The following is a 12,477-nucleotide window of genomic DNA, read 5'->3' as shown; positions in this document are numbered from 1 at the left end:
CCAGGCCGTCACTCACCTCCTCGCTGGTCGGCGTGAGCCTGGAGCACCGGGTCACGCCGATGAAAAGGAGGTTTGATTCACGTCGACGTGAACGGTCATCACGTCGACGGGACTTCGGCCCATCCGGAAGGGAGAATATCGGCAGGCCGAAAATCGGCTGCCTTGCGCAGACCCGTGACATTCTCCGCGGCAGCGGCGCCATTAACGCCCCGCCGACTTTTCTCCATTCGGAGACTTCGGCGGGGGCGGGATTCACGGCGGCCAACGGCCATTCTCCGACCCGGCGGGGGGTCGGAGAATGACGCCCCTTATCACTCATATAGTTGCCAAAATAAGTGTAACCCTGAGGATTGGAAACTTGTTTTAGTATTTACAAAGGAGGATCAAGAAACTCAAAGAGAAAATAGAATACGAGAGCAAACTGGCTAGAAACATAAAAAAACGATTGAAAAAGTTCCTATAAAATGTGAAAAGGAAAAGATTCGCAAAGACCAATGTGGGTCCATTCCAGGCAGAGACAGAAGAGTTTATGATGGGGAATAAGGAAATTACAGCGAAACTAAACAATGTGTGTCTGTCTTCACAGAGGAAGATACAGAAATTGTCCTAAAACACGAGAGAACCAAGGGACCAGTGAGCACGAGGAACTGAAAGAGATTAGTATTAGTGAGAAAGTAATACTGGAGAAATTAATGTGGTTGAAAGTTAATAAATGCCCAAAAGCTGCTGCTCTCCATCCCAGAGTGTTGAAAGAGGCGGCTGGAGAGATAGTGGATACATTGGTGATCATCTTTCAAAATTCTATAGATTCTGGAATGGTTCCTGCAGATTGGAAGGTAGTAAATGTAACCACACTATTTAAGGAGTGAGAGAGAAAACGGGGAACCACAGACCCATTAGCTTGACATCAGTAGGAGGGAAAATGCTACAATCTATTATAAAGGATGTGATAACATATGAATTAGGAGCTGGAGTAGGCCACTCGGCCCCTCGAGCCTGCTCCACTATTTAATAAGTTGATCTGATTGTAACCTCAATTCCACATTCCCCCCGATAACCATTCGTCCCCTTGCTTATCAAGAATCTATTCAACTCAGTCTTCAAAATATTCAAAGACTCTGCTTCCACTGCCCTTTGAGGAAGAGAGTTCCAAAGACTCCCAACTCTGAGAGAAAAAAGTTCTCCTCTGCCTTAAATAGGCAAGTTGTTACTTTTAAAGTGACTCCAATTTCTAGATTCTCCCACAAGAAGAAACATCCTTTCCACATCCACCCTGTCAAGGCCCCTCAGGATCTGATACGGTTCAATCAAGTCACCTAAACTCCATCGGACACAAGCCCAGCCCGTCCAATCATTCCTCATAAGACCAGCCTCCAATTCCAGGTACGAGTCCAGTAAACCTTCTCTGAACTGCTTCCAACACATTTACATCCTTCCTTAAATGATAGCAAGACTATACACAGTGCTCCAGATGTGGACTCATCAATGTCCTGTATAACTGAAGCACAACCTCCCTACTTTTGTATTCAATTCCCTTTTTGTGATTCATGCTCTTGGACACCCAGATCCCTCGGAGTCTCAGAGCTCTACAATCTCTCACTATTCAGATCAGAAACTGTTTTATTCTTCTGGCAACATGGACAATTTCTCATTTTCTCACATTATTCTCCATTTGGCAGATCTTTTCCCACTCACATAACCTACCTCTATCCTTCTCCTTATGTCCTCTTCACAGTTTACTTTCCTACCGATCTTTATACCATTGGAGCATCAGAGCAGGAGTTGGCCATTCAGCCCATCGATCCTGCGCCGCCATTCAATGCGATCATGGCTGATCATCCATTTCATGGTAGCACACTGGTTAGCACAGTTGCTTCACAGCTCCCGGGTCCCAGGTCCGATTCCCGGCTTGGGTTACTATCTGTGCGGAGTTTGCACTTTCTCCAGGTGTCTGAGTGGGTTTCCTCCCACAGTCTAAAGATGTGCAGGTTAGGTGAATTGGCCATGCTAAAATGCCCTTAATGTCCAAAAAGGTTGGGTGGGGTTACTGGGTTACGGCGATAGGGTGGGGGTGTGGACTTTGGTCGGGTGCTCTTTCCAAGGGCCGGTGCAGACTCAATGGGCCAAATGGCCTCCTTCTGCCCTGTAAATACTATGATCCTATGATTCAATGTCTTTTTCCCCACACTATCTCCATATCCATATGGGTTATTGATATTTAGAAATCTGTCAGTTGCGTGGCACGGTTGCCCAGTGGTTAGCACTGTTGCCTCACGGCACCAAGAACCTGCGTTCGATCCTGGCCCTGGGTCACTGTCCATGTGGAGTTTGCACATTCTCCTAGTGCCTTGTGGGTCTCAGATCCACAACCGAACTTGATGTGCAGCATTGGTGAATTGGCCTCGCTACACTGCCCCTTAATTAGAAGAAAATAATTTATTAAACAAAAAAAAAAGAAATCTGTCAGTCTCTGCTTGAAACACACTCAGTGACTGAGCTTCCACAGCCCTCTGGGGTAGAGAATTCCAAAGATTCACAACCCGAGGAGTAAAGAAATGTCTCCTCAGAGACCCGTCCTAAGTGGCTTCCCCCTTATTTTGAAATTGTGTTCCCTGGTTCTAGACTCTCCAACCAGGGGAAACTGCTCACCTGCACCCACCCTGTCTATTCCTTTATGGATTTTGTAAGTTTCAATGAAATCCCCTCTCATTCCTTGAAACTCGAGAGAAAAGAGGCCTAGTTTCCCCAATCTCTCTTTATAGGACAGTCCTACCAAACCCGGAACAAGTCTGGTGAAACTTTGTTGCTGTTCCTCTGTGGCAATACCTTTCCTAAGGTAAGGGGAGTAAAACTGCACACATTACTCCAGCTGTGGTCTAAGCATTTCATAATGATCGATGTCATTGAGGCATGTTGCCTGGTTCTTCTTTGGCACCGGTATGATGGTGGTCTTCTTGAAGCAGGTGGGAACCTCAGAACGGAGGAGGGAAAGGTTGAGGATGTCCGCACATGATCTGGGTGCATGGCAGGGACTCCCGTCAGGACCTGTCGCTTTCCGAGGCTTCACTTTCAAGAAGGCCAATCTGACTTTGGAGGCTGTGACGGTGGGCATGGGCGTGTCCAAGGCTGCTGGGGCAGATGACAAAGGTTTGTTGGTTTCCTGCTCGAAATAAGCATAGAATGCATTGCGTTTGTTGGGAAGGGGTGCACTGTTGCAAAAGATTCTACTCGGCTTTGCTTTTTAGCGCATTATGTTGTTTACGCCTTGCCACAATCGATGAGAGTCCATGATTCTCGCTTAGTCTGGACAACTCTTCTGTTGTCTCTTGGTATCCCTGTTGGCTTTGCAGAGGTTGTACCTAGATTTTTTTGTACAGGTCAGGGTTGCCTGACTTGAACGCCTCAGACCAGTCGGGAGTGAATCTCCCGATTAAGCCATGGTTTCTGGTTGGGTAACGTACGTACTACCTTCTTTGACACACAATCTTCTACACACTTGCTGATGAAGCCTGTGATGGTGCTGGCATACTCGTTTCGGCTAACTGCCGAGTTCTTGAATATGGACCAGTCACGTAGGAGCTCTTTTGCCTCAGACCAGCATTTGCACAACCTTCTTAACCGGATTTTCCCGTTCAAGTTTCTGCTTGTACGCCGAGAGAAGGAGCGCCATCTTGTGGTCCGATTTTCCGAAGTGCGGTCAGGGGATGGATCATCAGGCGCCCTTGATGTTTGTGTGGCAATGGTCAAGGATGTTGGGGCCCCTGTCGGGACAGGAGATGTGTTGGTGGAATTTTGGCAGTACACACTTGAGGTTGGCCTGGTTAAAGTCCCCGGCCACGATGAACAAGGCCGCCAGGTATTCTGTTTCATTGTTATTTATAGCGGTTACAATTCATCAAGCGCCTTCTTCACTTCCGCCTGGGGTGGGATGTAGACCGCCGTGATGATGGCAGAAGTGAACTCCATGGAAGGCCGTATGGATGGCACTTCACAGTCAGGTATTCCAGGTCCAGGGATCAGTAGTTCCCCAGGGTCGCCACATCCGAGCACCAGGTGTTGACGAGGAGACAAATCCCTCCACCCACTCCAGGTTCAGTCCTGGATGTGATTAACAGCAGGAATAACAGCAGAATCTAACCCATCATCACTTGTGAACCCTTTGGTGTCTCAGCGTGTTGGACGACTGAGTGAATCCCTCCCCAGTGAGAGCAGGTGAATGGCTTCTTTCCAGTGTGAACTCGCTGATGTCTCCGCAATGTGGATGATGTTTGAAACCTCTTTGTCGCAGTGAGAGGAGCTGAGCGGTCTCTCCTCAGTGTGAATGCACTGGTGTTCCATCAGTACCCAAGAGCTTTGAAACCCACTCCCACAGTCGGAGCATTTAAAAGGGTCTCTCATTGGTGTGAGTGACGTTGTGGCTCAGCAAGTGATGACCAAGTGAATCTTTTCCCAGTCGGCGAGGTAAACGGGCTCTCCCCAGTGTGACCTCGCTGGTGTCTCCGCAAGTTGGATGAGGTACTAAAGCTCTTTGTGCAATGAGAGCAGCTGAACGGTCTCTCCTCAGAGTGAAAGCGCTGGTGGGACATCAGTAGCTGAGAGCTTTTGAAACCCCTCTTGCAGTCAGAGCATTTAAAGGGCCTGCTCTTGGTGTGATTGACATTGTGTTTCAGCAGGTGGGATGAATGAGCAAATCCCTTATCACACACAGTGCAGATGAACGGCTTCTCCCCGGTGTGAACTCTCTGGTGACTCTGCAGGTCGGACAACTGAAAGAATCCCTTCCCACAGTCAGAGCAGGTGAATGGCATCTCCCCGGTGTGAACTCGTTCGTGCCTCCGCAGGCTGCTAATGTTAGTGAATCCCTTTCCACACTGAGAGCAGGTGAAAGGCCTCTCTCCAGTGTGAACTCGTTCGTGTTTCCGCAGGTTGCCAATATAATTGAATCTCTTTTCACACTGAGAGCAGGTGAATGGTCTCTCTCCAGTGTGAACTCGTTCGTGTCTCCGCAGGCTGCCCATTTCAGTGAATCCCTTTTCACACTGAGGGCAGGTGAAAGGCCTCTCTCCAGTGTGAACTCGTTCGTGTCTCCGCAGGTGGCCAATGTTAGTGAATCCCTTTTCACACTGAGAGCAGGTGAATGGCCTCTCCCCAGTGTGAACTCGTTCGTGTTGCCGCAGGCTGCCAATGACATTGAATCTCTTTTCACACTGAGAGCAGGTGAAAGGCCTCTCTCCAGTGTGAACTCGTTCGTGTTGCCGCAGGTTGCCAATATAATTGAATCTCTTTTCACACTGAGGGCAGGTGAAAGGCCTCTCCCCAGTGTGAACTCGTTCGTGTTGCCGCAGGCTGCCAATGTTAGTGAATCCCTTTTCACACTGAGGGCAGGTGAAAGGCCTCTCTCCAGTGTGAACTCGTTCGTGTGTCCGCAGGCTGCTAATGTCAGTGAATCCCTTTTCACACTGAGAGCAGGTGAAAGGCCTCTCTCCAGTGTGAACTCGTTCGTGTCTCCGCAGGTTGCCAATGTCAGTGAATCCCTTTTCACACTGAGGGCAGGTGAAAGGCCTCTCCCCAGTGTGAACTCGTTCGTGTCTCCGCAGGCTGCCAATGTCAGTGAATCCCTTTTCACACTGAGGGCAGGTGAAAGGTCTCTCTCCAGTGTGAACTCGTTCGTGTGTCCGCAGGCTGCTAATGTTAGTGAATCCCTTTTCACACTGAGGGCAGGTGAAAGGCCTCTCTCCAGTGTGAACTCGTTCGTGTTTCCGCAGGTTGCCCATTTCAGTGAATCCCTTTTCACACTGAGAGCAGGTGAAAGGCCTCTCTCCAGTGTGACTGCGTTGATGCCTTTCCAGCTCGCACGGGGCTCTGAATCCCTTCCCACAATCCTCACATTTCCATGGTTTCTCCATGGTCCGGGTGATCTTGCGTCTCACCACGTTGGATGATCAGTTGAAGACTCGGCCACACACAGAACACATGTACAGTCTCTCCCTTCTGTGAATGGTGTAGTATTTGTTCAGGCTGTGTCACTGGTTAAAGTTCTTTCCACAGTCAGTGCTCTGTAACAGTCTCACACGGGTGTGTGTGTGTGTCTCAGTGCTTTTCCAGACACACTGATGTTTAAAATCTCTTGAAGCAGACAGAATAGACAAACATTTCTCCTACTAGATTCAAAGGCCAATGATCCCAAGAATTGAGTGACTCAGTCAGTTCTTGACGTGATATTTAGTTTGAGAGCTCGGCCTCAAACTCCTCTTGTTCGAACTTCCTGCAAACAGATTTTACAACAGTAATCATTGTTAGTACAGGATATAAACTCAGAACAGACAATTCTAGTTTCTATCGAACATTCTTTCCTCTCTCTTTCCCTGAAATACTCTTAATCTCAATCCCACACACTCTCCCTCCATTCTCACTCTGCTGTAGCTAATATTCCCCCTCCCAATTCTCCTGAAGGTGCCGATTCAGGCTGATTGACAAATCCAAGCTCACTGCTTCCTACCCTGGACAGAGAGACCTATATTCACTTACTTTCCCTCCCAATTTTCCTGAAGGTGCTGATCAACAAATCTAAACTCACTAAAACCTGTACAAGAGTAGAGAATCTCCATATAAATACATTTACTGATTAGAGATAGGGAAATTCTGAGGAAGAACTTTATTTAGTCATGGAGTGGTCATGACAGGGAACTCACTGCCCACAAGCGTTGTGGAAGTCGAGATGATCAATAATTCAAAATAATATATGAAGAAAATAAGCTTTATGGGGAACAGGGATATCGAGGGGGAATGGCACTGACTGGATTGCTGTACAGAGAGTCAGCATTGACTTGAGTTCCCAAATGGATTCCATAAGTGCTGCAATGACTGTATCACTGGAAATATATAATGTAGGTAGAACTAATAATACATGTATTTCATTACAGAACCATCAATAATATATCTAATACATTCTATATAACACTAGATATATCTCTGTGCAATATAACATTTTTTAAAATTCATTTACGGGATGTGGGAGTCGCTGGTTAAGCCAGCATTTATTGCCCATCCCTAGTTGCCCTTCAGAAGGTGGTGATGAGTTGCCTTCTTGAACCGCTGCAGTCCTTGAGTTGTAGGTACACACCCTGTGCTGTCAGGGAAGGAGTTACAGGATGTCGCCCCAGCAACAATGAAGGAAGGGCGATATATTTCCAAGTCTGTCTGGTGAGTGACTTGGAGGAGAACCTCCAGGTAGTGGGGTTCTCAACTATCTGCTGCTCTTGGCCTTCTAGATAGTAGTGGTTGTGGGTTTGGAAGGTGCTGTCGGAGGAACCTTGGTGAGTTACTGCAGTGTATCTTGTAGATGGTATACACGGCTGCCACTGTTCGTCGGTGGTGGAGTGTTTGAATATTCATGGAATGTGGAGCAGTCAAGCGGGCTGCTTTGTTCTGGATGGTGTAGAGCAGCATGTTGGAGCTGCACTCAACCAGGCAAGTAGTGATTATTCTGTTACATGCCTGACTTGTGCCTTGTAGATGGTGGAAAGGCTTTGGGGGTCAGGAGGTGCGTTAGCCGCTGTAGCCTTTGGCCTGCCCTGGTGGCCACCATATTAATATGGCTAGTCCAGTTCAATTTCTGATCAATGATAACCCTCAGGATGTTGGTTGTGGAGGATTCACCAATGCTAATGTCAAGGGGCAGTGGTTAGATCCTCCTTGGTAGGAGATGGTCGTTGCCTGGCACTTGTGTAGCACAAATGTGATTTGCCACTTATCAGCCAACATCTGGATACTGTGCAGGACATGCTGCATTTGGACATGGACTGCTTCATTATCTGGAGTCATGAATGGTGCTAAAGATTGTGCAGTCATCCACAAACATCCCCACTTCTGGCCTTATGATGAAAGGTAGGTCATTGATGAAGCAGCTAAAGATGGTTGGGCCTAGGAGTGTGCCCTGAGGAACTCCTGCAGCTGAGATGATTGACCTCCAACCACTACAACCATCTTTTTTTGTGCCAGGTATGACTCCAACCAGCGGAGAGTTTCCCCCGATTCCCACTGACTCCAGTTTAGCTGGGGCTCCTTGATGCCATAGTCGGTCAAATGCTGCCCTGATACCAAGGGCAGTCACTCTCACCTCTGGCATTCACCTCTTTTGTCCATGATTGAACCAAGGCTGGAATGAGGACAGGAGCTGAGTGACCCTGGTGGAACCCAAACTGAGCGTCCGTGAGCAGGTTTTGCTGAGTAAGTACCACTTGATAGCGCTGTTAATGACCCCTTCCATCACTTTGCTGATGGTGGAGAGTATTCCGACAGGAAAGTAATTGGTTTGGTTTGTCCTGTTTACTGTTCCCTTTAATGTCAGCCATCTCCTGGGGAAACCAGCCCTTTAAATGTGAACATTAGGAAAGAGACCATCATTTTAGCCAGACAAATAAATGTGTCAAGCTGAGGGAGCAAAGGATGTCAATGTCTTTCAGAGAGAGAGACCTGGGCCAAGCTTTTCAGAGTCTGCACCCTCCCTGGATTGACTTCCTTTCCCTTCAGTTGCTGCAAGTGACCAATTGAAGGTGAGAATGAGACAAGAAATGGACAGGGGGAGAAAAGAAAGTGTTTTACTCACAGATGTTGGAGACAGGAGGACATTTCAGTCTGTGTGAAGCCCAATCTCCTTTCACATAAAGCCCGCGCTGATTGGAGGACCAACGTCCTTCCGGTCCTAACTCTATCCATTAGCCAACACCTCACAGGAAGGTCAGGGGCTGGGCTTTCCTCCACACATGCGCAGCTTCCCCTCACCCTTGGACATGCGCAGTACCTGATCACCCGCCCGTGCGGCGGATAGAGCGGGTTCCCCAGCGCGGGGGATTGTGGGAGCTAAGGCCGACACTGTCCAAACTCCTGGGGTGAAAAGTGGAGGAGGCTTGGGCGGTTGTGTGCGAGCTTGGTGTCCGCCCTCGGGCCGATTCGAAAGGCAGGCCGCCTCTGGGAGCTTCCTGGATGGGGTGAAACAGCAACTCGGCGCCCATTGCTCCTGGTCCCCGAGGGAAGGGGAGAAGACCGGTTTCGGAGTACTGCGACCAGTCGTGTTTCAAGTCAGTGGTTGAGCTGCGGAGACGCTGCTTCGGACTGCGAGGTTTACTGTCGGCGGTTTTGAGTTCGCCCAATGGAGGACGAAGGAATGGAGGAAGGATGGCAGCTGGATAGGCTGCTGGAAGCGGCGGGTCGGAACCGGGAGTGGATACCCGATGGGCGGCCCGCGGCCTGCAGCCTGGGGTGGGTTGCTGCCGTTCCTGGGGTCTCCGGGGGTTCGGCCCCCCTGGACGCCCTGTGGGCGGTTGGGACTGACTCTGGGACTTTCCTCCCCGTTGTCGACTGTTGCCAACATTGGAGTGACTCTGGCTGCTGCCATTGGAGGACTTTGAGGACATGTTGTTCCTCGTGAAATTTCGGCAAGAGCGCCGGTGCTGTGTTATGGAACTTGCAAAATTAATGGACTTTTTCTGCAGACTTTTTCCATGTATAATGAGGGATTTGCTTTCTTGTTTTCCTTGCTTTTGTTTTATTTAGTAGCCTATAACATTTAACACATTTCGGTCCTCCGGAATGGTATTTAGTAATTGTGGTGGAACGCTGGTTAGTGCAGAACTGCTCTCCCTCCGAATGGTCCTGTGCCCTCGGGCGGGTCCAGGAGAGGGGAACCCTCTCTCCTCCGCCGCGCCCGGGTCTGGCTCTCCGGGGGGTCTGTGCTCTCAGCCAAGGGGGGGCCTTTCCCCCGGGGTGTCGGCGGCAGGGCGGGGCGAACGGGGGTGGGTGAGCAGGGATTAGTGTTCGGTGATGGATTCTACCCCGTTAAACCATTTCTGGGGTAAATTAAGGCCTGGTGCCTGGTGATTGGGTTTTGATATGATACTGTTAAAAAGAATTGAGGCCCTGTGGGTCATATTTGTAACTGGAGCGGCCGTATTGTATCGGGGCCTTGTGCCTCGCGACTGCTTGTCTTTTGTGTTTAGAGTCGTTACCTTGAAACGTGCCTGTGTCGTGTGTTGTACTTTTGGGTTTTATTTCTCTTTTCTTTACTTTATTTTGGAGTGGTCGTATGGTTTCGGGGCCTTGTGCCTCGCGACTGCTTGTGTATGTGTTTGGAGGTTGATGCCTCGATGTAATTGTGCTTTGTGTCTCCTTGTTTCTTTTTACTTTTAAAACAGTCGTTTGGTTTCATGGCCTTGTGCCTTACGACTGTTCGAGTTATGAACCTGTTTGATTGTTACCTGAACTACACGTAGGGCCTGTGCCTTGCGGCTGGTTGTGATAAATGACTGGTTAATTGGTATTTGGAAATGTATCTCGGCCCTGCGCTTTGCAGCTGTTTGTGTTCAATGACTGTTACAACGTTGTCGTGAAATGTAATTGGGCCTGGCGCCTCGCAGCTGTTTTGTGGTCAGTGATCGTTTAATCGTTAATGTGAAGTGTAATTGGGCCTTGTGCCCTGTAAATGAGTCTGTGTTGAAAATTGTGACGACATTAAAAGAGGTACTCACAGATGTTGGAGACACAGGAGGATGTTTCAGTCTGTGTGAAGCCCAATCTCCTTTCACATAAAGCCCGCGCTGATTGGAGGACCAGCGTCCTTCCGGTCCTAACTCTATCCATTAGCCAACACCTCACAGGAAGGTCAGGGCTGGGCTTTCCTCCACACATGCGCAGCTTCCCCTCACCCTTGGACATGCGCAGTACCTGATCACCCGCCCGTGCGGCGGATAGAGCGGGTTCTCCAGCGCAGGGGATTGTGGGAGCTACGGCCGACACTGTCCAAACTCCTGGGGTGAAAAGTGGAGGAGGCTTGGGCGGTTGTGTGCGAGCTTGGTGTCCGCCCCCGGGCCGATTCGAAAGGCAGGCCGCCTCTGGGAGCTTCCTGGATGGGGTGAAACAGCAACTCGGCGCCCATTGCTCCTGGTCCCCGAGGGAAGGGGAGAAGACCGGTTTCGGAGTACTGCGACCAGTCGTGTTTCAAGTCAGCGTTTGAGCTGCGGAGACGCTGCTTCGGACTGCGAGGTTTGCTGTCGGCGGGTTTGAGTTCGCCCAATGGAGGACGAAGGAATGGAGGAAGGATGGCAGCTGGATAGGCTGCTGGAAGCGGCGGGTCGGAACCGGGAGTGGATACCCGATGGGCGGCCCGCGGCCTGCAGCCCGGGGTGGGTTGCTGCCGTTCCTGGGGTCTCCGGGGGTTCGGCCCCCCCTGGACGCCCTGTGGGCGGTTGGGACTGACTCTGGGACTTTCTTCCCTGTTGTCGACTGTTGCCAACATTGGAGCGACTCTGGCCGCTGCCATTGGAGGACTTTGAGGACATGTTGTTCCTTGTGAAATTTCGGCTGGAGCGCTGGGGTCATGATGTGGAACGTGCAAAATTAATGGACTCTTTTTTATGGACTTTTCTATGAGTACTAAGGGATTTTGTTTTCATGTTTTCTTTGCCTTCGTTTTCTTTAGCAGCCTATGACATTCAACTCATTTCGGGTTTCCTTGAAATGGTAATTAGTAATTGTGGTGGAACGCTAGTTGGTGCGAAACTGCTCTCCCTCCTAATGGTCCCGAGCCTTTGGGCGGGGTCCAGGAGGGAGGAACCCTCTCTCCTCCGCCGCGCCCGGGTCTGGCTCTCCGGTGGTCTGTGCTCTTAGCGAGGAGGGGCCTTTCCCCCGGGGTGTCGGCTGCAGGGCGGGGTGAACGGGGGTGGGTGAGCGGGGATTAGTGTTCGGTGATTGATTCTATCCTGTTAAATCTTTTCTGGGGTGAATTGAGGCCTGGTGCCTGGTGATTGGGTTTGATATGACACTGTTAAAATGTATCAAGGCCCTGTGGGTCATATTTGATTCCGAAGCGGCCGTATTGTATCGGGGCCTTGTGCCTCGCGACTGCTTGTCTTATGTGTTTAGAGGTCGTCACCTCGAAATGTACTTGTGTCTTGTGGTTTTTTTGTTCCTTTTTTCTTTGGAATGGTCGTTTGGTTTCGAGGCCTTGTGCCTCACGACTGTTCGTGTGATGCGACTGTTCGATTGTTACTTGAACTATGTGTAGGGCCTGTGCCTTGTGGCTGGTTGTGATAAGTGACTGGTTAATTGGTATCTGGAAACGTATTTCGGCCCTGTGCCTTGCAGCTATTTGTGTTCAATGACTGTTCCAACGTTATTGTGAAATGTAATTGGGCCTTGTGCCTTGCAGCTGTTTTGTGTAAAGTGACTGTTTAATCATCAATTTGACGTGTGTTTAATCGTCAATTTGAAGTGTAATGAGGCCTGGAGCCTTGTAAATTGGTTTCTGTAATAATTGTGACGACAATAAAAGAGTTACTCACAGATGTTGGAGACAGGAGGAAGGTTCAGTCTGTGACGTCCAAGCTCCATTCACACAAAGCCCGCGCGGATTGCCTTGGAGGACCAGAGTCCTTCCGGTCATCCAACCCTTCCCATTGGTCAACGCCTCAGCAGGAAGGT

The 12,477-nt window shown here is 49.6% G+C and overlaps 1 protein-coding gene across 1 annotated transcript; it reads right to left on the bottom strand.

The window, feature by feature from the left end:
- Positions 1–349: 349 nt before the first annotated feature.
- Positions 350–12,431, bottom strand: LOC140420457 (uncharacterized). Its single transcript, XM_072504462.1, has 2 exons — positions 12,339–12,431; positions 350–6,265 (listed from the first exon to the last, which is right to left on the bottom strand). Exon 2 carries the CDS (start codon positions 5,904–5,906, stop codon positions 4,395–4,397), a length of 1,512 nt encoding a protein of 503 aa, XP_072360563.1. The 5' UTR covers positions 5,907–6,265; positions 12,339–12,431; the 3' UTR covers positions 350–4,394.
- Positions 12,432–12,477: the final 46 nt, after the last annotated feature.

Source organism: Scyliorhinus torazame, chromosome 5 (assembly GCF_047496885.1).
Source record: "Scyliorhinus torazame isolate Kashiwa2021f chromosome 5, sScyTor2.1, whole genome shotgun sequence".
NCBI classification, from domain to species: Eukaryota; Metazoa; Chordata; class Chondrichthyes; order Carcharhiniformes; family Scyliorhinidae; genus Scyliorhinus; species Scyliorhinus torazame.
Note: the sequence above shows the minus strand (reverse complement) of the source record. Positions and strands in the feature narration are given on the sequence as shown.